Here is a 24,287-nt window from a genome sequence, read left to right as displayed (position 1 = left end):
AGTCTCAAATATATCATAGGAATTATATTACCAAATGAAACCTCATCTGATATTCTGCTTCTGACAGAGGGCAACACCAAATGTTCCAGAGGACAGCACAAGACAATATGTAACAGATTGTTATGAATAGCCTGCCTGTCAGAATACTTTCTTCTTAAACACTGTCAGAAAGCGATTACTTGAAGAATGAGGATTTATAGGCTTCATTTTTTTATTTTAGCTAAAAAACAAGAATATTCTCATCCATTTTAATACTTTTTATTTTGGAAAGCTTTGACACTGAGTTCCATAGGTTAATTTTACATTGTATCGAAGGATTTCTTTTATGACTTAAATATTATCTTTTGGAGTGTAAGGGGACATCCAGTTAAACTAAGTCAGTGGTTCTCAAAGTGCAGTCTGTGGAACACGAGTGATGCGCAGCTTGAGCTCAGCCCTCCTACCTCTCCCACAGGGATAGAGATGGCTGGAGCAGTGCTGGCACCGGCACCAGCAAGCCATGGCTGGGATTGTATATTTCACCCTCTTCTTGCTCCCCAGGGGCTGTCACCAGCTCCCAGATGTAGCTGGCCAATGACGGTAGGGCCAGGGGCAGCTGGGCTCTTGCAAACCGGGGCAGGATCAGGGGCCTGAGGCTGGGGCAGATTGCAACTGAGTAGTGCTACGGGCAGTGAAGGCAGAATTCACCCCCTCGAAGGGAGCACAGCAGGCTGGGCACCCCACACCTGCCCGTGCAGGGAACTAGTGGACGCTAGGTCTCCGCTGCAGTAGGAACTGCCGCGGTTGCGTGGGCTGCCTGAACATGGGACTTGGCTTCCAGTGGGCTCCTTCAGCATCTTTTCCGGAGACTTTTGTCTGAGCAGCAGGCAAGTAAAATTTTAGCTTGGCACAGGCTGCAGTGGCTGTGGTGCAGGGCCCCTAAGAACGTGTGCTCATGGCAATGGGCTTAAGTTCGGTCAGTCAATGTCAGATTCTCCATTGCCCCCTAGGCCGGACAAGGACAGTCCTTCCAAACAGATTTACACATACAGGTACAGACAAGTTACACATCACTCCTGACTTACCAGGTTGTCACCCTCTGACATTACCTATATACAACCCATCACCTTGCACCTGGTGGTTCAATCAAAACATGGCTATTCATTGTGCTGGACCCTGTCCTAAACCTGAGTCAGTATATACCTGTTATCTGTCAGTTTAGCAAATAGCCAGGCAGCTTGGGCGTACCTGTTTCTGGATTTTACAATTATACTTGTCTACATGCCAATGTCATAAGACACTTTCAAAAAACAGCATTAAATGCAGTTTTTCAGGCTTGAAATTAATAACCATGGAATATTAAACAACGAAACGAAACTTCATCCTGACTACTACTAAAGGTATTACTTCTTACAGAGTATATATTTAAGACAGCATTTTCATCTGCCTCTGGATTAAGAAAAGTACCTTTAACAAATACCTTACACTTACCAGTGATGCCTTCTGCCAGTAAATCAGTCATTTTGCCACATGATGACAGTAATTTAGTGGTAAAATCATCTAAGATAATTATCTAAAAAAAAACAAAATGAAGCCACATTTGCAAATACTTCAGTATCAACTACAGTTACTGCAAGACACGTTATATTTCATGTTTTTAATTTTATTTCATTGATAAGCAGCTGGAAAAGCTTGAAACTCATTTTCTTCAAATATTTCCCCTCCCATCACTCAGTTGGTTACTAAGGGGAAGGTGCGGGTGAGGAGAGGAAGGGGATTGTGCTGAGAGGAGAGGGGGGCCAGGGCAGGAGAAGAAAGGGGGAAGGCACCAAGAGTCAGGAAGAAGGAGAAACAAAGGCCAGGGGGCCAAGAGGAGATGAGGGGAAAGGGCAAGAGGAGCAGGGATTGGAGGGGGAATGGGAAGTGTTAGTGGGAGAGGGAAGGGGACAGGGTGATGCTGGGAGAGGAGAAGGGAGGGATAAGAAGAAGAAAGAGAAGAGCAGAGGAGTGGGTGCCGGGAGAAAAGGGGCTGAATGGAGGGGTGGGCATGAGGAACGCAGGGGTTGAAGAAAAGTAACGTGTGAGGGTGCAGAGGTGTGTTTATAAGAACTGGGACAGAGGGTGGTGAGGGGATGGGCACCAGGGAGGAAGAGGGAAAGAAGGAGAGGTGTTGGGAGGGCAGGAGCAGGAGGGAAGGGGAGGCACCAGGAGGGTTCTGGGGGTAAAGGGAAGGTGCAGGGGCAGGGGGGGGGGTGAAGCAAAAGGGCAGACAAGGGGATAGATGAGAAGGGACAGGTGACAGAGGCAGGGCAGTTGGGTAGAGGGAGGTGTTAGAGGAAATGGGAGATAGAGGAGGAGTGGGCACAAAGGGGAGAGGAGGGCTGAGGGGAGTGAGAAGGGAAGGAGTCAGGACAGCATAGGAAGGTGAGGGGTGGGGTGGCAGCAGCAGGCTCCAGGGGAGCAGATGGGGGTCAGGGGATGGTGGGAGACATGGCAGAAAAGAAGGAAAAACTAAGAGGTTTATAACCTGAGGGCCACAGTAGCATACGTCCAACAAGTGCACATGACCTCAATATTGGTGCACCAGGCAAAACTCACTCCGCTCATGGATGGAAAAAATCTTAGAGGGAACACTGCTATGTGGAGCTAGCTTTTAAGACTGCTCCCCACTGGCTCCTGCAGAGCCACCTTCCACCCCCCCCCCCCCCCCCGCCACATGCTGCTGCCTCTGCCAGGTCTCAGCCACCTGTCCCTCTCCCCCACTCCACTTACTGCCACCCACAGAGGCAGGTAAGGGGGCCATGCAGGAGCCTATTTACAGGGGAAGCCAGAAAGCTGGCTTTCAAGCCAGCTCCCTGCGCGTACTGGCTCCTGTAGAGCTGTCTGCCTCTTCCCATCCCTGGCACTGCTGCCTCTGCAGAGGCAGCAGGAGGGACAGGGACAGGCATGAATACTGGCTCCCACCTCTTCCCCACAAGTAAACATGTAACCTCTGGAAAAAAAAAAATCAGCATTTACAAAAAATGTGATAACATCCCTAGTTGAGATCAGCCCAGCTGGCCTTGCTCAACAATCCAAACTTCCATCTTGCTTGAGTTAGCTCTCATCTACAAAATTCACTACCTCAGAAGATCTGTTTGAGTCCTGCAGTGGCTGTCTTCATTGTACAATAAAACCTGTGTTATCCAGCATGCCCAAGGATTAGGGAGTGCTGGTAGCCTAAAAATTCTGGTCATCTGGGAGGGGAGGGAGAAGAGTAGGAGCCATGCGGGGGCCAGAATGTGGCCTGCTAGGGAGTGGCCACAAGCTGCAAGGGGGGGGGGGGGGTGGAAGGAGAGAACAGGATGCATCCTGGTAAGGAGGGGTGGAAGCCGGGGCTAGGGCTGCCAGATGGTTGAAACAAAAATACTAAGCCGCATCCCCCCCCCCCCCCCCCAAAGGGAAAAATTCTGTTGGGGGGGCAGGGGGAGACCAAAGCCAAGCTGCTTGCTTCCAGCTGCTATTTGCCCTTCCCCCAGGTACATGATGCACGCTCATCTGAGCAGCGGCCCAGCACTTAAAGGGCCAGTTTCCTTTTGTTTGTTTTGATTTTCCCAGCATCAGAAATCTGCATGTTCCTACAGTTTTCTGGATGCTTAAGTTCCAGATAGCGCAGGTATTACTACATTTGGTTTAGTGCAGAAAAAAAGTCTTCTTTTCAGATCAGATCAAACTGAATCATTAAGTTTCTTCTCCAGATATGCCTGGGCAATTTTTATTTTACAGATCTTTGTTCATGGTAAAACAATTGCATCACCACTATGGGATTATTTTTATTGTTTGTGTAACAAATCTCACAAGCATTAGGATTAACGCCCCCCAAAAATTCTAAATAAAAATCATAACTCTATAATGTCCCATAAGCTGTGTTCAAGTAGACATGACTAAACTTCAAGTTTTTAAATGAAGAATTTGCACCTGGCTCTAAGATCCATGTTAAATAAAGAAAACCTGAAAAGGTTTTCTAAAAATTAGATTGTGTTAACAGACTGAACAAACATAGCTTCTAATTCCCAGTTAATTAGAATTTAATGCAAAAACATCCCTAATATCATTCCTAGTAGTTCTATACTGGTCATAGGGAAGACTAGGAATGTTAAATTTAGATTAATTGGCTAATCAAGTAGTCAATGCAATTTGCATCAGCTATTCGGTTAGTTGATAAAGGCACACCCACCTCTGAAACGTAGCAACACCCCATGGGCTATTGCTATACTTCCAGAGCAAAAGCTCTGCGGGGAGCACAGACCCAACGGGGGACTCAAGCAATCCCCCGCTGACCCTGTGCTCCCCGTGGCATTTCAAAGTGGCAGAGCCGCATGGAGCCCGGGGTTAATGGGGGAGTCCTCAGCTGACCCCGGGCTCCACTCGGTGCTGCCACTTTGAAATGCTGCATAGAGCCTGATGCTGGGCTGCACGTGGTGTTTCAAAACAGCAGACCCTGGGCTCCATGCAGCATTGCCACTTTGAAGCACTCCCTTGTCTTCCCTCTGCCCTTGTTGCCTCTGATAGAGACAGCAAGGGAAGGGTCGGGAGGGGAAAAGGGGCGGTGACTAGTTATTCACATCCCTAAGACAGACATGGGAATATTTTTGGCAAAGAGTATCAGAGCTGCCACCAGTGCAGGCCCACTGTTGACAGAGATGTTCATGTACAGAAGGCTCTAGACTGCAGCCAGCATTTTAAAAGCACCATTTTGTCTAACCCTGCTCCAAACGGATATCATTTAATTCTATTGCATGTATGTCTACACTGGAATTAAAAACCAGTATCTGGCCTGATGAGCTGTCTCTTGAGACTTGGGCCAAGAGGCTGTTTAATTATGGTGGAGATGTTCAGACACAGGTAGGAGCCCAGGCTCTAGGATTCTGCAAGGTGGAAAGGTCTCATCCCTCAGTCCAAGTCCAGATTTCTGAACCACAATTAAACAGCCTTTTACTCTGAGCCTGAGTAAGCCAGCAAAGGCCAGTTGCAGGATTTTAACTGCAGTGGAAACATACTCGCCAGTACACACCAATACTTTATATGCACCAGGATTCCCACCAGTGGTCGGTCGGTCAGAATCATCTTTCATGTTTTCCATCTACATCATGAGGAAACCAGAAGACAAATCCATTTTTCATCTACTATAGGCCATTTCATGAAACTGTGAGGACTGTCTCAGACAAGAAAATAAACATTTCTATCACTATTAAGTTAGTGTACTTAATGACAGACTATTGGTTTCAGGTAACACTAATTCTCAAGTGTTACAAAAACAAAAAATGAACTACAGTAATTCCTCATTTAACATGGTAGATACATTTCAGAAAATGATCGTGTTAAGTGAAAACATGTTATGCAGGGTCAATTTTTCCATTGAAAATAATGGAAAAGGTGGGGGTTGCGTTTCAAGAGGTGGGGAATGGGGAAACCCAGCCCATGGCCTGCAAGTTGGGTCAGAGGAGAGGGAGCAAGGCGTCCGGCGAGAGGGGGTCTCCGGGGAACAGTGCAGTGAGCAGTGAACCCTCTGCCACTTTGAAGGGAGGCGGGGAAAGCCCTGCGCAGCCACCGGTGACCGGCTGGCTGGGGAAACCATGTTATTTCCGGGACAGTCGTGTTGTTCAAAAAACGTTCCCCCAAAAAATCGTGCTATCACAAAAACGTGTTAAGTGTGCATGTGTTAAGCAAGTAATAACTGTATACCTTCCATTCGTTTGTCTTCCAACAGTCATCGAATACTGATGATTTTAACTCTGTGAACAAAAAAAGTCAGTGTAAAGATATACAAGAACAAACACCATTACTACTTCAGTGACAGTTATGTTTATTGAATAGTCAAAAAGCACAGGATAAAATGTTCTTCTAGTGAGTCTCTAAAGGTATTATTTTTGCAACTAGTTCTCTGCTCTATTTTACAAAAAGTGCAAAACTTGATGCTGTAGTTTTCATTTGAACTAGTTTCAAAATGTACAGATCCATGTAACTAGTCCAAATGACCACCCTGATCCTGCAAATATTTAGTTACTTTCATAACTTTGTTAGTGAACAATTCCTACTGAATTCAACAACACTTCCCATGAGCCCAATGCAAGCAAAAAGACATATAGCAATTTTATACTAGGGATGCATGTGACTTATTGACTAGTTGCTTCTCCCCCACCTTATTGCCTCTATCAGAAAGAGGCGGGAGAGGGGGGAGAGGTGGAGGAAGAGGGGAGGGGTCCTGGAGGGAGCCAGCTTAAAAACTGTTTCCTTCCAGCTCCATGGGAGAGGGCAGGGGCACAGTAGCAGTGTTCCACCTTTGAAATGTACAAGTTTCCCAGCTGGAGCTCTTGCTACATTTCAAAGCAGAAGCACCCCATGGAGCTCCAGGCCAGCGGGGAATTAATTGTTGAATGCACCTTATTTCAATATGGTTTACAATGTATTTTCCTTACAGGTTTGGAGAGTGCCAAAAGCCCTAGCTAAAGAATAGGGTAGATTTAATTTAAATCAAATTGATTTAAAACATTATTAAAATCAATAGTTGGGAAGATTAGATTTAATCACGATTTTCTACATAAAAGTGCATTCAAGTGAGAGAATGGTATGGTAGATTTCAAATCAGACCTCACAACCTTTCCCCCTTTCTGCACCCCCACCTCCCTCCCAGATCCTGCACCACATCCCTATCCCATTCGCTGGCAGCCCTGTCTCACACACTGAACCCCTCATTTTGTTGTCATATTCCCATCTCTGTATCCTTTCCTCCCAACCTTAGGCATCTGCATACAGGTGTGGTCACCTCATCTCAAAAAATATATTGGCATTGGAAAAGGTTCAGAAAAGGACAACAAAAATGATTAGGGGTTTGGAATGGGTCCCATATGAAGAGAGATTAAAAAGATATGGACTTTTCAGTTTAGCAAAGAGCAGTTTTAAGGGAGAATATGATAGAGGTCCATAAATTCATGACTGGTGTGGAAAAAGTGAATAAGGGAAAGTTATTTACTTATTCCCACAATATAAGAACTAGAGGTCCACAATAAAATTAAATAGGCAGCAGGTTTAACACAAACAAAAGGAAGTTTTCCTTCACTCAACAACAGTCAGCCTCTGGAACTTCTTCCCAGAGGATGTTGTGATGACTAGGACTTTACCAGGCTTCAAAAAAGAGCTAGATAGATTCATGGAGGTTAGATCCATTAATGGCTATTAGCCAGGATGGGTAGGAATGATGTCCCTAGCCTTTGTCTGGAAATGGATGACAGGAGAGAGATCATGTGAGGATTACCTGTTGTATTCCCTCCCTCTGGGGCACCCGGTATTGGCCACTGCCGGCAGACAGGATACTGGCCTAGATGGACCTTTGGTCTGGCCCACTATGGTCATTCTTATGTTCTCATCCAATGAAGTGAATTGTAGTTCTCAAAAGCTTATGCTCCTATACCCTAATAAATTTGTTAGTCTTTAAAGTGTCACCTAACACCTTTTTGTTTTTCCTGAATCAGAGTAACACAGCTCTCTCGCAAACCTGTTATGAGGCACAGAACTTTGCTGTTTGAAATGGAAATCCATCAGCTTCACAAAAAAACAACAACAAAAAAAAAAGACACCACCCCTCACCCAGATAGACAGACATCATTCAAAAGGGACTGAAGGTGAAAAATTCATTACAAACAGACACACTACCCTGACTACAGTGAGAAACTGTGCTACAACTCTTAAAGAAATTACAAAATCATCTGATCAGCATCCAGTACAACAATCAGGAGATGATCAAGCAAGTTCTCAAGTCTACAAAAGCAAGCCTTCTATGCAATCTTCCACATGGCTGGACTTGACTAAAATAAGCCAATTACAACACACATTTTAAAAACACAAGAACAGCCATACTAGGTGAAATGATAGGTCTTCCAACAATGGCCAATACCAGGTGTCAAAGAGGGAATGAACAGATCAGGTAATCAAGTGATTCCTCCCGTCACCCATTTCCAGCCTCTGACAAAAGCTAGGAACACCATTTCTACCCATCCTGGCTAATAAGTATTGGTGGACCTATTCTCCATAAATTGATCTAGTTATTTTTTTGAACCCTGTTAAAATCCTGGTCTTCATAACATCCTCTGGCAAAAGTTCCACAGGTTGACTGTGCATTGCACGAAGTACTTCCTTTTGTTTGTTTTAAAACTGCTACCTATTAATTTCATTTGGCAATACCTACTTCCAACATTAAGAAAATTTACTTGTTCCCCTATTTACTTTCTTCACAACAGTCATGATTTTATAGACGTCTATCATATCCTCTCTTAGTCTCCTCTTTTTCTAAGTGGGAAAGTCCCAGCCTTTTTAATCTCTTCATATGGCAACCATTCTAACCACTTAATTTGTTACCTTTTTCTGAATTTTCCAATGCTAAGAAATCTTTCTTGAGATGAGGTGACCATATCTGTACGCCGTATTCAAGATGTGGGCATACCATAGATTTATAGAGGGGCAATAAGATATTCTCTGTCTTACTTTCTATCCCTTTTTGAAGGATTCCTAACATTCCTTTTGCTTTTTTAACTGCTGCTGCACATTGGAGTGGATGTTCAGATCTCCAGTGGTAATAGCTAATTTAGTCCTCGCCATTTTGTACGTATAGTTGGGATTAAATTTTCCAATATGCATTACTTTGCATTTATCAACATTAAAATTCATTTGACATTATTGCCCTGTCACCTAGTTTTGTGAGATCCTTTTGAAGCTTTTCACTGTCTGCTTTGGTCTTAAGTATCATGAGCAGTTTACTAGGATGTTAACTATCGCTTATTTGTGTAAACATGTCAGGACAGGAAATTTTAGCAGTTAAATGTTTACACATGGGAGGAGCACCTGGGAGCCAGTGTTCAGGGAGGAGCCAGCCTTTAAGCAGCAGCTCCTACCTCCCCATCCCTGACAAAGAGGCAGCAGCACATGGGGAAGGTGGCTCTGCGGGAGCTGACAAACGCAGGGAGACTGCTTGAAAGCTGCTTCCTGCCTGTGCTGGCTCCTGCCTGCCTCCCTCATCTCCTGTACTGCTTCTTTTCTATCAGAGGCAGCAGCATGGCGGGGGCAGGCAGGCAGCTCTGGGGAGCCAGCATGCATGGGGAGCCAGCTGAAAAGCAGGCTCCCCCTGAGCACTGGTTCCTGCCTCTCCCACGTCATTAGGATTAACTGATAAACCCAGGTTTATTGGTTAATTGTGTGAACAGCTACATGCCAACACCCCTAGTTTCTAGACCAGGGACAGGCAATAATTTTTGACCAGGGGCCACTCAGAAATTTTTGAAGTGGCCAGGGGCTGCCCTGGAAGGAGCAGGGACTCAGGGAGAAGGGGTAGGGCCAGGACATTTCTTTGCTTCCCTATCCACAGACCCTGATTGGTCTGGGAGTGGGGGAGTATGCAAAGTCTTTACCTCCCCACCCCCAGAGAACAGTTACCTCTAAGTACCTGTGCCCCTGACAGTAAGAGGAGACTCTGCATGCTCCTCACGGCTGCACTCATACCCATCAGGGCCTGGGGACGGGAAGCACATGAAGTGTCTCACTTCCTGCCCAGGGCTTGGGGGTGGAGGGGAGCCCACGCAGTCTCCTCCTGCCCTGCCAGGAGTGCACAGCACTTAGAAGCACCACACACTCGTGGCAGGGTGTGACGGCGCGTTGGGGTTCCCCCGTCTCCTGCACCCCCATAATGGCACAAACAGACTCCACCAGCAAGTAGAATAGAGGGAGTTGATTGCCTCTCCAGGATACAGCACAGCACAGATGTCATCTGGTTACAGGAACTGGGGCTAAGAGGCCTCCGTGCCCCCCCTTGAGATGGGGGTGGCTGGGCCCTACAATCCCAGCCCCCCTCCCCAGCTCCTTCTCCCCTGCTTTCCCGACAGAAACTAACTAACTAACTCTCTTCCAGCCCTACCCCCCAGCCAGGGGCAGCATTCCACCTTCCTTTGTTTCTCTCCTTGGGGGGTAGCTGGTCAGACAGGTTGAGACCCTTTTTGCATAATGACTCATCCCCTGTCCTGCTGGGCCGTGGTACAGACAGCAGCCAGTGGGGGTTACCACAGCCCCAGCATAGAAACCAGCAAGGTACCCCCACTACGTCTCACAGGGTGGGAGATTTCATGCGCTTTCCCCCACACCCAAGCCCTGATTGGTTTGAGGGTGTGGGGGGGGGGGGAGAGAAGAGGAGAAGAGGCAAGGCCTCCATGGGCCATATCAACTCGCTTGGCAGGCTGGATTCAGCCTGTGGAGGCCCTTTTGCTCATCCCTGTTGTAGACTCAAATACGGGGTCATCCTACTGGATTCTATTATATACTGGCAAAAGCAGTCAGTTAGTCCTCAGCCTTAAAAATCTAACTGGCACTCTGGCAAATTCATAAATGCATCCTCTTTCAAGCTTACATAACCAGACTGGATCCAGTTGAGCTGTTGCTTTTAGATGCCACAACTTTGAAAGCACTAAGGGCACATCTAGACTATGTTTTACTTTCGGAAGATATGTAAATTTCTTCATCTGATCGCTTTCGAGAAAGTTTTTGAAAAAGTGGTCGACGCAGTTTTCGAAAAGGGTTTTCAAAAGAACCTTCTTCCTCAAAAAATTGAGCTTTGCAGGTTTTCAAAAAAGGGTTCTCCTTCCTCCCCCCCACCGAAATAATCACATCTAGACTGCTTGCTTTTTTGAAAAAACCTTTTGAAAAAGTGATCAAAGAAGACATGCACATTCGGTGGGAATTTGTATATCCTCTTTCTAAAGTAAAACTTAGATGTGCCCTAAGTAAAGAGTCCATGTTCAATATTCTGGTCTCTATTTCAGATATATAAATATCCACTATGTTTAAAACCACTCAGATGCATGTCAGACCATTTAAGAGAAAACAAAAGCCACAGTAATCCCTGCAGATTTGTTCTCTTACTAATGCTGTTGATATCCATTTGTTGCCAAAAAACAGGTCGTTTTAACTTAAATTTGTTAGTTATTAGTATGATAGATCTTTTTGGACACTAGTGTGATAGGTACTGGTATGTTTTTATCATACTAGTAATTTTTATGAACCCTCCACTTGTTACCTTACAGTGTCCTAGAGGACCTCTGTTTCAGAAATCAGAAGGGAATTAATTCTGGAAGCTTTCTAGCATCACTCCTAAGAACGCTCAGCCCATTAATTTAAAATTAAATCTAGCATTATATATAGATCACATGGTAAAAATTAACTTATTCCTGGCAAATGTTTATTACTCTCTCAATTTTCAGTGCAACATTTGTTGTAGAAACAAAAGACAGAACTATGTAGCACTTTAAAGACTAACAAGATGATTTATTAGGCGATGAGCTTTCGTGGGCCAGACTCACTTCCACGTATTGATCGGAGGAAGATCAATGTTTTCTAAAATTTGATTTGTCAATTCACATGCGTTCACTTTTTTGATTGTATCACTTTGGTATATATGGTTGTGCCGATTTTCTTCCACATATTGATCTGAGGAAGTGGGTCTGGCCCACGAAAGCTCATCATCTAATAAACCATCTTGTTAGTCTTTAAAGTGCTACATAGTTCTGTTTTTGTTTCAGCTAGACCAGACTAACACGGCTGCATCTCTATCACATTTGTTGAAGTTTGACCAAAATACTTAAAAAAAAAAAAAAAAACCCAAACCCACTTGCCACTAATCTCTACATCTTCAATCCGATTATGCTCTCTCTTGCGCGAACAATAATGCCATTTGCAGGGCCCCCAGGATATTCTCCTCTCTTCCAGAGGTTTTCATCCATACTATTCCCCCATGTCTGAAACAGGCTAATACCAGCATGCCCGATTTCTCCTCCTTTCCTCACAAAAATCCATTTTCTTCTATACCCCCTTATCAATGAAAGGTCCAATCAATTCAACTTAATATGAGAGAGAGAGGGAGAGAACAGAAAATAGTAGAGGAGAAGTAGTTCTAAAGATTAGACTGTATGCAAGCCAAATATCAAGTACATAATCTCATAGCTACATATTCAAAATAGAGAGTTTAAACTAGTTACCACTCAAAGATCTTGGGTTCACTGGAGAGTTCATTCCAAATGTCTGCCAAATAGATACAGCAGCAGTCAAAAATTTCACTAGATATACACGTAATGTATAGAATGTAAATACAGCACTTATTTGGCCATATGAGCCAAAAAAGACTTTACTCCTACATTAGATTTCTGCCAACAAAAGGTATGCCATTTTAATTAAATTGCTTTTGCATATCTACACTAAGCTCCTTGTATCCACAGAGTGCATCCACACTATCAGCTTTTGCACTGACAAAGCAGTGCACTGTAAATAGCTATTCCATTCTACAACTAATTGTAGGATGCTTTGGGAAGGGTTAGCAATGTTTCATGGGGCAGGTAGAGCATCACATGATTCAGGTTTCTCAATCCCGGCCCTAGTCTCCACTAGGAGTTCGCTGAATTTAGCTGCTCAATGTAGATTTTCTAAACAAGGAGTCCACACTACCATTCCATCAACTTTAATGGCCCCTAAAGTCTATTTTGGTACTCCTACTTTTCATAAAGAATAATGCTAAGTCAACCCTGCATGGTCTACTTTATGGTAGTCAGGACACAGCATTGCTAAAGTTGATGTTCTTGGTCTTCAGGAAGCATTCCATAGTACCCTGCTGTGACTGCTCTAGCCAGGACTCACATCTTTACTGCTCTCCAGGGCTGTGTCTAGACTGGCAAGTTTTTCCACAAAAATCAAATGATTTTGCGGAAAAACTTGCCAGCTGTCTACACCGGCCGCTTGAATTTCCGCAAGAACACTGATGATCTCATGTAAGATCGTCAGTGTTCTTGCGGAAATACTGTGCTGCTCCCATTTGGGAAAAAGCCCTCTTGCACAAATAGCACTGTACTGTTTTCTGCAAAAAAGCCCTGATCGTGAAAATGGCGATTGGGGCTTTTTTGCAGAAAAGCGCATCTAGATTGGCCACGGACGCTTTTCCACAAAAAGTGCTTTTGCGGAAAAGCATCCTGCCAATCTAGACATGCTTTTCCAAAAATGCTTAATGGAAAACTTTTCCGTTAAGCATTTTCGGAAAATCATGCCAGTGTAGACATAGCCCAGGTGAAAAGAAAGGCCCCTGGAAAGTTTGAATTGCCTTTCCTGTGCGGACAGTGCCATAAGCACCCCTCAGAAAAGGGAGCCCATCTGAGCAGCACATCTGATCATGAGTTCAAGTTTCATAAGCTCCAGTTCCCAGTGGAGAAACACTTTGACTGCTTCAAAGCCTCATTTTCCTGTTTGTTTGGGGGCCCTCCAATACCTTGCCATCTTCCACACAAGACAGAATTTCTGATGTTTTACTTTTCCACCAGCACTTTCATTACTGAAGAGGCTGCATCTACTGTATGCAGCCTCATTTTCTCAGAATGGAGATTTTCCTTCTCCTTGGAAAGCAACAGTACCCGCCTCAGCTGAAGCTCAGAATGAAGGAGGATTTTTGCCATTTTCACTGATTCTCACAAGCCTCCAAATAGCAAAAGAAGTGTTACATCTCTTGATATATTCACTTGGCTGCTGCTTTGGAAAAGCTTCAGACAGCACTGAAGACAGACTTGAGGCGGCCACATTACATAGGTATATATAGGGGCTTACCAAATTCATAGCCACAAAAAACACAGACTGAAATCTGATCTTGTGTGCTATTACCCTTAGGGATGTGCATGACTACTTGACTATTGGCTAAGCATTTGCTTATTGGATGGTCAAGTAGTCGCTTCTCCCCCTGCCCTCTCCCGCCTTGCTGCCTCTAATGGAGCCCAGGGTCTGTTCTATGAAGTGCTGCTGCTTTGAAATGCCATGGGGAGCCTCATCATCATCAGCCATGGGCTCAACACCCGTTGGTGTCCGATGCCTCCTAATATTTCCTTCCATCTTTCCCTGTCCAGTGCGGAGTGGCTTAGTTTCTGTAGACTAGCTCCGCACCAATCTACTATATCATCTACCCATTCTCTGTGGGGTCTGCCTCTCCTATTCGGACCATCCATTATACCACATACCAGGGTCTTAACTTTTCACTCATCTTTTATTCTGCAGTTATGCCCAAATAGCTGTAACTTCCATTGTATAACCTTCTGCAGTAAGTTCTTTCGACTTTATCTTCCTATATAATTCCTCATTGGTGACCTTCTGCATCCATCCTTTTCTCAGGATCCTTCTATAACAACTCCTCTCAAACGCCAATATCCTTATCTTCAAATCTTTTGTTATCACCCATGTCTCACATCCATACAACAGGCAGCTAAATACACGTTTAAGATGCTCAGCTTCATTCCTAAGATAATTGCTTTACTTTTCCAGATCTTATCCATTGCCTTCAAACTCGCTCTTGCTTCCACTATTCTAGTCATTATGATTTAGACTGTAAGAAGGAAATAAGTCATGTTGCTCCCCAAATACGTGAGCTTCTCTAGTTCGATCCCAGCTACACGGATCTTCCTTCTTATTGCCTTCTCTCCAGATACCATTATCTTTGTTTTATCAATATTCATAATCAGTTCATACCACTTCCCTTTCTCATTTAGCACCGGCACTGTTCACACTAGCTTCTCTTCACCTTCCTCGATAACTGACATTGACTATTCGATTAGCCAGTTAAACTTAATTAACACCCCCTAATTACCCTGAAGTATACAAATTTCATGGGTGAGACCAGCATTTCTCAAACTGCGGGTCACAAACTGGGTGTAGGAGATTTTAAGGGAATTGCAGTGTCAGCAGCTCAGAAGTAAGGCTGACTTCAGAGCTGGATGGCTGGAGAGCAGAAGCTGCTCTGAGGGCCCAACTGTGCAGAGAGAGTAGATATACCTTCATAACTGGACTCCTGCCAGCAACTGCCGCTCTCCAGCTCTGAAAGCAGTGCCACCACCAGTAGCAGTCTAAAAGTAAGGGTAGAAGTATCATAACATCCACCCTAACCCAAAACTCCTTTATGGGCCAGGACCCTTAAGATTACAGGCAGTCCCCGGGTTACGTACAAGTTAGGGACTGTAGGTTTGTTCTTAAGTTGAATCTGTATGTAAGTTGGAACTGGCGTCCAGATTCAGCCGCTGCTGAAACTGACCGCCAGTTCTGACTTACATACAGATTCAACTTAAGAACCCCAAGCTTCCCCAAGTCAGCTGCTGCTGAAACTGATCAGCGCTGATTCCAGGAAGCCTGGGGCAGAGCAACTTTGCCTCGGGCTTCCTGTAGTCAGCGCTGGTCAGTTTCAGCAGCAGCTGACTTGGGGACACCTGGGGCAGAGCAGCTGGGGTGCTGCTGGGTTGCTCCAGTAGCACCGCTCCTCGGCGCTACTGGACCAACCCAGCAGCACCCCAGCTGCTCTGCCCCAGGCGTCCTGATTCAGCCACTGCTGAAACTGACCAGCAGCGGCTGAATCAGGACCTGGGGCAGAGCAGCTGGGGTGCTGCCGGGTTGGTCCAGTAGTGCCCAGAGCGGCGCTGCAGGACCAATCGGCAGCGCCCCAGCTGCTCTGCTCCAGGGTCCAAAACAAAAGCCTGGTCTGCTGGGGGGGGGCACACTAGCCGCCCCCCCCCCAGCAGACCAGGGACACCGGGAGCAGAGCCGCAGCGGCAGCGGGGTGCCGCGCCTCTGAGGCTTTGCTCTGGCAAAGTCTCAGAGGCACGGGACCCCCCGCGGCTGCGGCTTCAGTCCTGGTGCCTGTGGTCTGCTGGGGACGGTCCCCAGCAGACCACAGGCACAGGGACTGAAGCGGCAGCAGCGGCGGTTCCCCGCACTTCTGAGGCTTTGCTCTGGCAAAGCCTCAGAAGCGCGGGAACCCGCCCGGTGCCCCTGGTCTGCTGGAGACGGTCTCCAGCAGACCAGGGGCACCAGAACAGCTTACGAACGGGGCTCTCTCGCCCCAGAGCTCGCAGGTAGCAATCCGCTACCTCGATCTCCGGGGCGAGAAAGCCCCGTTCGTAAGTGCAGATCCGACATAAGTCGGATCCGCGTAAGTCGGGGACTGCCTGTACAGCACTGTAAAATTTCAGTTTTAAATGGCTGAAATCATGAAATGTATTATTTTTAAAACCATGTAGTGTGAAATTGATCACTAGACCATGCATTTGTTAGGCCCCTATATACAGGTAAGATTACTTTCAAAACCATAAAGGCTAGAAACTTAGCTTTCCTCTTGCAACAAAGGAAAGGTTACATTGAGTAGAATGGCTTAATTCCCTTGCATTTTCCAGGAAAGTTTTCCATCCATCAGTGGAGGAAAACAAAACAAGGGAATGCTTGAGTTCTGGGTGACACTCAATTTTCAGTCTCTACATATTTCCACAATAGTGACTCTACCAGTGTTGCCAGATTTGACAAAGTCACCAGTAATAAATGCTGTTCCCCCTCCCCCTTGTTTCACATTTTATGAAATCTACATCCATTTATGCTGTCATATGCAGTACAATCTTTCTTAAAAATTACCTAATTTATTACTAGATTCTATTTTCCTACATAGATTGTTACTAGTATCAAGTTTCCAAAAGAAACAGTTTCTTGCCATTTCAACCAGAAAGGCCACTGTCTCAATGACTTAATTACCTGCATCCTACTCCAGAAGCCTTTCAAATCTGCACTTGAAAGGGAATCCTCTGAACTGTCATTCATGCTAAGATTCGACACTCTACCTGTAGCGCTCAAAGACACCAACTACCTTACCCATTACAAAGATAGCTTCCCCAATTATCACCTCTAATACCATTAGCTCACAGACATTTACCTTCCTCTCCTCCCCCCCCCCACATCCCCCTTCTGTTCTGAAATGTGATTTGTCCTTGTCATATGTGTTCACTTTTTTTAATTGTATCCTTTGGTATATATGGTTGTGACTATTTTCTTCCACTATTTAATCTGAGGAAGTGGGTCTGGCCCACGAAAGATCATCTAATAAACCACCTTGTTAAAGTGCTACATAGTCCTGTATTTTTCTTTTGGAAACAAAATGTTTGCGACAATACAAAAAAGTAGTACGAGACTATTTACCAGACCATTTTTTTTTCTGTAACAGACTAACTCAACTACCCCCCACCGACCACAGAAGGGAGAAGAGTAGAAAATCCTGTGCTTAGAACAATATTAATGTTGCAGTTTCCATAGCAGAACTATTTCCTTAACATTCCAATGAAAAATGATGATCGGGACAAAAGCTAAACTAATTAAACTAGTACAAATTGGAGCACAGAAGAACACCACTTGTCAGTGCAAGTCAGTGGCACTTCCCAGCATCTGAAGTCACCTGGTCTCGTTGTACGTTTATTTCCGTACATAAGTGATCAACAAGACAGCCCAGGCTCGTGAAGGTAGGACCCGATGTGGGGAAAAAAAAAAGACATCACTGAAATCGAGACAGATCTTCCACAAAACATGGCCACTCGCTCGGCCCGTGCCCTCGCTGCCCGGGGACCCTGGCTCAGCGGGGGCTTCAGAGCCTCCAAAGCACTAGGGAGAAGCAGCCGCCGCCCAGGCCCGGTGGGACCAGCGGCCGTTTCCCGTTCAGTGAAGCAAAGTCCGTCTCCCCGGAGCAGCCAACGCTTGCCCCCTGCTTCTCCGCGGGCCCCGGGAGCGCAGAGGGGAACGCGGGCTGCGGGGCCCACGGAGGAAGGCCCCAAAGAAGTAAGGGCAGGGCCCCAGCCCGGGCTCCCCTCACTGGGGCAGGCGGGCTCGGCGCAGCCGCACGGCGCGGGGCCCTACCATAGGGCCGGGTCAGCCCGCCCCTGAGGAGAAGGCGCGGCGGGGGCCCGCGGGCAGGGCAGGGCAGGGAACACGCGTACCCCGGACTTACTCTGCCACACCAGGCTCTTGAGACCCCGCTCCCCGGACGCTGCGCCAACCGCCGCAGGCGCCATCTTGATTCCCCACTCCACCTCACTCATACGCCATCGCCATGCCGCCTACGTCATCCCGTCCGCACTCGGCAACCCGAGGTCTCGCTTTTCTCACGGAGCCCCGCCCCCCCAGGGCCGTGATGTTACCGGCTTTCTCGCGCGGTCGCAGGGGCGCGTGCCTGTGTGAAGCGGCCGCTGGCGAAACTCGCGTGTGGCAGGCGGGCAGCCCTCTAGGTGCGACCAGCGCCAGCTGCAACCGCCGCCGGAGGACGCCTTGTCTGACCGCGTCAAGGCAGCTGGGGAGGCGAAGTCCCTCTGGGCGCCGCAATCAGCACTTGCTCCCGCCGCTCCGCGCCCGCTCGGCTGGGCAGCCTTCTGACCTCTGCTTCTCCTGGCTACACCGCAATGGCTAGAGGCGCCCAGGGAGGGGTGATACCGCACAGCACTCCAGGGCTCCAAGGCAGTGGTGGGCATCCTGGGCTAGGGATGTAAGGGACTAGTTGACTATCGGATAAACATTAGCATAGTGGATAGTCGACTTGTCCCTCGACTAGTCACTTCCCCCCCCTTGCTGCCTCTATCAGAGGTAGCAAGGGGGTGGGGGAGCAGGTGTAAGCTTAAAAGCTGGTTCCCCCCAGCACCATCTCTGGAGTAGGGGGAACCAGATACAAGCCCGGAATCAGCTGATTCCCAGCTTGCACCTGACAGGCTGCACCTCTACTTTTTAAATGTGTTAAGAGCCTCCTGGCTCTTACCACATTTAAAAATCAGAAGTTTCACAGGGGGAACCCAGTGCAAGTTTGGACAACTGACTCCCAGCTCATGCCGAGGCCCCCCACTGCGCTCCTGTCTTTTTAATGTACTAAGAGCCTGCTGGCTCTTAATACATTTTAAAGGGCAAAGCTGGTGCAAGGTTAGCTCCTGGGGCCAGTCACTAACCCTACTGTGGCTCCCCTGCTTATTGACTAGTGAATGGAAAATCCATCAATTAGTCGATTAAACTAAATGTATCATCCCTAATCTGGAGCCCAAGGACCACATGCAGCCCATCTGGGTTCTACATGCACTGCACTGTAGCTCAAAATAAGATACACAATTTGCACAGCTCAAACTGCATATCTTATTTTGAAATAGCTTATTTTGTAATTTGGTGCTATCTACACAGTGCTAAATTTCGAAATAAGCTGCTATTCTGAAACATCCCTTACTCTTTATGGAACAGGGACATTGGAATAGTGAGTGTAAAATAATGGGCTTGCTGTTAAGATGCAGGATAACTATTTTGGGATACTCTTGTATCCTGAAATAGCATTGCAGTGTAGATGTAGCCTTAGTAGGCTTACAGGCAAGATGGCAGAGCCTCATCACTTATGGCCACTCCCTTGTTGATACAGCTGGCCCCAGTAGACACTTGGCAGGATAACTTTCCCTTGCAGGTTTGCTGCTCTAGTGGCCACTTTTAGTATAATGCCTCTCCATACAGCAGCCTCATCCTTTTCATGGTATGGAAAACAGTCCTTTTTCCAGATCTTTCAATTACCTTGGCACAACCAATACCTGACCTTGCTTTAAGTTAGGAGAAGAGGAAGCTAAATACCAAATGTGGTGGCATTAGCTTTTACCATTTAAGAGGAGTTCTTGAACAAATGGACTTGCAGAAAGGCAGTCACACTCTAAAATGTAGAATAGTAATAGAGATGTAGCCATGTTAGTCTGGTCTTGCTGAAACTAAAGACAGGACTATGCAGCACTTTAAAGACTAATAGGATGGTTTATTAGGTGATGAGCTTCGTGGGCCAGACCCACTTCCTCAGATCAAATTGTGAAAGAAAATTGGCACAACCATATATACCAAAGGGATACAATCAAAAAAAGTGAACACATAAAATTGACAAATCATATTTTAGAACAGAAGAGGGGTGGGGGGGAGGTTAGTGTCTATGAGATAAAGATATTAGGGGTGATAATTGGGGAAGCTACCTTTGTAATGGGTAAGATAATTAGCATCTTTGTTAAGGCCCATTGGTAAAGTGTCAAATTTAAGCATGAATGATAGTTCTGAGGCTTCCCTTTGTAGTCTAGTGTTTGCAGTTTTTTTGAAGCAGGATGCATGTAATAAGGTCATTGAGACAATGCCCAGTCTGGTTGAAATGGCAAGAAACTGTTGTTTCTTTGTGAAATTGTCTAATTTCTGTGTTGTGTGCATTGATTCTTGGCGAAGTGACTGAGAAGTTTGTCCAATATACTAAAATATGTATATAGATAGCTTAATCAGATAAATTGCTATAGATTTCTACACAGCATATTCTTTGCCACAGTGAAATATGCAAGATACGGGCAGACTTTTAACAAAGAATTGAATATCACTAACTATAATAATAATCTGGAGACAAGAACATTCAAACTGAAAGTAATTTCTACTTCAGTGTGCACTGTACAAAAAAGAATTAGAAAGATGCTTCCTCAAATTATTAATTCTAGTATAACATTTTCAAATAATATGTAGTGAACTTTAACTAGTAAGACTAAATTCCAATGTAAGTAGTTCACTTGGGCTATCTGTTGCATAGGTGCAATACAAAAATCACAACTGTGTAGCAGAGGAAAGAACAAAACACAGTCTGCCCATGTAGCATTTCTGGGCATTTGAGGTTGGATGCAATGTTTTCACTGACTAGTCATTTCAGCTGTTTATAGGCCAGCCTGATTGGGAAGGAGGAGCTACAGCCAAATATTTCTTTTCACTGTCTCAAAGTCTAGTCTTGTACTGTAGTCAGCTGATTGCTGCTCTTTATGGGGTATGTGACTGATCACATCCAGACACAAAGCATGGAATAAAAGTTTGGCCAACAAGATGTCCAGTGTAAAAGGGAAATTTTTGGTATTTAGTGGATTTATCCTCATCAGTCTTGAAATGGTGAGTTCAATTTTGTTAAACATTTTTACATGTCCTTTTTAAAAATAAACCAAAAGCGACATATTTATAAGATGTTTATTCTTATTGTTTACTATTATATTTTGGTAAATATTATATTGTTACTTTTTCCTGGACTCTTAACAGACCCACAGGTGGAACACTACATTCTTACATTTCAAGAACACAGTCTTAAAGTCTGTCAATAACTGCAAACTTTCCCTTGTGAATCAATAGCCAGATTCATAGAGGATAATGAAATAGTAATATGAGCTGCATACCGATGTTAAATCCCATCAGTAACAGTCTTTTCAATTCACCTTACTACTCCATATATTTTTGCATGCTTAAATAAACTGAATATATAAGTAAAATTGCACCTTAATATGCAATGATCACAAAATACAGTTTTACAGAAGTCATTACTGCTAAAAGTTAGATGTTCTCCCTTTTCCCAAAATAATTTTTTAATTTGTGATTCTAATGTTCTATATCTTTATTTTCAGATTGTTTCAGCTAACACAGGTAAAGTCTTTAAAAGGTATTTTTACCATTTTATTTTTAAATAGACACTAAAGGCACATAGAAATTCCTGATAACTAATTCAAATTGATTTTTAAATTCTAGTAAGTTGGCAAACAAAAATTCATTCTTAAATAAACTGAAATCAGATTCAGCAAATGTAAAGGAACATGTTTCTTCATATAAAATATTTATTTAAAAACTTGTTTTGAAAAATAGTTACCTGTACTACTATACATTTGCGTGAACTTTCTTTGTGTAAACACGTCTAAGGTCATACTTAATTTGCATTGAATAGTACCTTCTCAGCCTATAGCCATTATCTACACAGTTTATTCAATGTTTACATGCTTTTCTATGATATTTTGTCCCTCTTAAAATAGCAAACTTTTTGTTACATTTTTATCTTTAATTTTTAAAATCATACGCAATTTCCATCTTCAATCTTGTGGGTTTTGTGCACCCAGAACTTCTGTTGACTGCAGTGTGAGTTTTGGCTGAGCAAGGAATGAAGGATTGAGCTCTTACAAGTCATCCATTTTGTATACATTGTGGCAGTACATATTAATATATATAACAATATTCTAGAGTCTTAACCATTACATATTACTATACATTTACTACAATATTTGGACAGTTACTTCTGCAGTCAGCATAGTTAGAGATTTTACAAATCGCAGGCCTGATCATGCAAGCTCTTCGTGTGTGGAACTTACATTTATGTCCAAGTAGTTTCCATGCACAGAATGGTAAAGGATTAGGCATACACTTGCAAGATTATTAAATCCATATGTAAACAATAGTAGTGCTGCCAAAATCATATGTTAAAAAATCACAAGGTAGTGATCTAAAAAATATGAGATTAAAAAAAAAAACCACCACAAAACGTTGCCTTCTTTTTATTTGCCTTCTGTTTTTTAAGCCATAGGGTATACATGAGTCACACTTTCATGTTTTATTCTGCAACCATGAGAACTAGAAACTATTTTTTAAATTAAAGAGATTTTCAAGAATTCAGAAAATTCAAGTAGGCCAGGCTTTAGTAAAATAGCAATGGTGATGAGCCTGGCAATAATATCATGAAAATTGGTGACACTGTAAAACAATATCGTTTATAATTAATGGGTGACAGAAATAAGCAAAGAAAATTATTTCAGCTATAGTTTAATGCAAAATTTATTTTTCAAAGGGGATTACGTAGTTTGGTTATTCTTGAGGCCCCTTCAAGAGGCCTGAATTCCACAGAAAAGTGCTGAAAATCTACCCTCTGAAACTCAGGCTATTTAAACATTTCAAAAAGTTTTGTCCAACGAGTTTGCCATTTAGTGTGTTTCAGCTTTGAAAGACTAAAATTACTGTGGTATTTTTGTAGGTTTCTCTGTATCCATATATAATGTGACATCAAGAAACATTTATCTCAGATGGTCCAAGTTTTCAGGAGCCTTTTCCTACAGAATCATAGCGACCCCCGTCAACACAGTAGGCCACTCTTTGTTGGCAAATTTCAATGATGTTCCTGTTGTCGGTATTCTTACTTCACTAACTCCCAACACAGTTCACAATGTAAAAGTGGAAGCCATTGATAAGAATGGAATTATCCTGGCGGAAGCACAGACTATGCAATTAACAGGTTAGTATGGCATGGGTTGCTAAGCAAGATTTCCATTAACTTCAGTAGGGCCAAGATTTCACCCTCCATATATTATTTTACTTTTAGAGCTGAAGCTTACTCATATTGAAGTCCATGGACGTTTCCCCATTCATTTTTAGAGGAAGCATGTTCAACTCTCTCTCTCTCAATTGTGTGTGTATGCACGCATCCCTTGTGGCAATGCTCACCTAATCACAACTTTCAAAATCAGCCACCTTGTTTTTAACTGGAGAACACAAAAGTGAAGTCATATACATGTGAACAAACTGACTTTTTATTTCCATTTATAATCTTATTCTTTACAGTTTAAGTCAGCCTTAGACATTAGAAGAACCTAGATAGACAGTGTTCCCTTTTCCCTGTTTCATAACTGATATTTAGGGTTTTTTAAATCAATCATTTTAAATTTATTTTAAAAAATTTTAACTGAAAAACTAAATTGTTTGTTTCTTTTAAGCAAATTTTCATCTTATTGAGGAAATTACTAAAATTAAATTCATGGTCATGGTTACCCTGAAAATTATTCCCCACCTGGTTACCTCAGTCATGGAAGAAATGGCATACTATTTTAAAGTTCTTTAATGCAGTTCTGAAATAATGTATTATGGATCTACTCCTGCTAGTCCCCGGGTCACGTGACTCCATTTTACTTGAATACGAATTCCCTATGTGGAAGTTTTGCAAGATTGGTCCCCAATTAAGGGTGAAAGCCTGCTGTCATTACTCAGTCAGACTCCCATAGATTGAATTTAAATTTTAAATTGCACAGTATTTTTTTAAATGTAGAATAAAGGGTGGGATTGAGGTGTATGGGTTTTTTGGGTTTTTTTTGTAATTTTTACAGATGGAAGAAAAAGGGAAATGGCTAATGCTAAATAAAAAAATCTTTGGGCCTAATAGAATAGATCTATAGTTCAAGATAAGGATATTAAAATGCAGTTATCTGGCTAATCATATAGTCGATACAGTTTGTACTGAGGGTACGTCCAGGAGCCAACTCCAGCTTGGAATGAGCAGTCCTGGCTCCTGCGGACTCTGGAGCCAAACTGCTGGGCTCTTACTACATTTAAAATGCAGAGCAGCAGCAATCAGTGCTAGCCAGGACTGCTCAGTCCAAGCTTGCGCTGAATCCAGCAGCCCCTGTTCGCAGCTGACAGCCCTGTCCACCAGGGGCAGATGACGGTTTTGCGGGGCCCCGGGCAGCATACTTCCATGAGCATGCAGTGACTCGATGCGCATGCGCAGTGGCGCCATGGCGCATGCGCGGGGCTTTCTGAAGCGCAGGGCCCAGGGCGGCCGCCCCGTTCGCCCTGCCGTATATCCGCCCCTG

The 24,287-nt window shown here is 44.3% G+C and overlaps 2 protein-coding genes across 5 annotated transcripts in view; one reads left to right on the top strand and one right to left on the bottom strand.

The window, feature by feature from the left end:
* The window catches only part of STXBP3 (syntaxin binding protein 3), an 88,308-nt gene extending 70,342 nt beyond the window's left edge, over positions 1–17,966 (bottom strand). For 2 of the 4 annotated variants that reach the window (XM_025189409.3, XM_025189408.3), the window contains exons 1-3: positions 17,828–17,966; positions 5,704–5,753; positions 1,471–1,552 (exon numbers count right to left, since the gene is read on the bottom strand). In XM_025189409.3, the coding sequence (XP_025045194.2) occupies positions 1,471–1,552; positions 5,704–5,753; positions 17,828–17,918 (223 nt within the window). In that variant the 5' untranslated portion in view covers positions 17,919–17,966. Of the gene's footprint in view, positions 1–1,470; positions 1,553–5,703; positions 5,754–12,032; positions 12,076–17,816 lie in introns of all 4 variants that reach the window. The other 2 variants (XM_025189410.3, XM_089780557.1) reach the window with 2 other exon arrangements.
* Positions 17,944–24,287, top strand: part of FNDC7 (fibronectin type III domain containing 7) — a 30,060-nt gene continuing 23,716 nt past the window's right edge. The window contains exons 1-3 of the mRNA XM_006132608.5: positions 17,944–20,787; positions 21,291–21,309; positions 22,679–22,936. Of these exons, the coding sequence (XP_006132670.2) occupies positions 20,725–20,787; positions 21,291–21,309; positions 22,679–22,936 (340 nt within the window). The 5' untranslated portion in view covers positions 17,944–20,724. The remainder of the gene's footprint in view (positions 20,788–21,290; positions 21,310–22,678; positions 22,937–24,287) is intronic.

The sequence above is a fragment of the Pelodiscus sinensis genome, chromosome 9 (assembly GCF_052426305.1).
Source record: "Pelodiscus sinensis isolate ZL-2025 chromosome 9, ASM5242630v1, whole genome shotgun sequence".
NCBI lineage: Eukaryota > Metazoa > Chordata > Testudines > Trionychidae > Pelodiscus > Pelodiscus sinensis.
The sequence above is the reverse complement of the archived record's forward strand: the minus strand, read 5'-3'. Positions and strand labels throughout refer to the sequence as shown.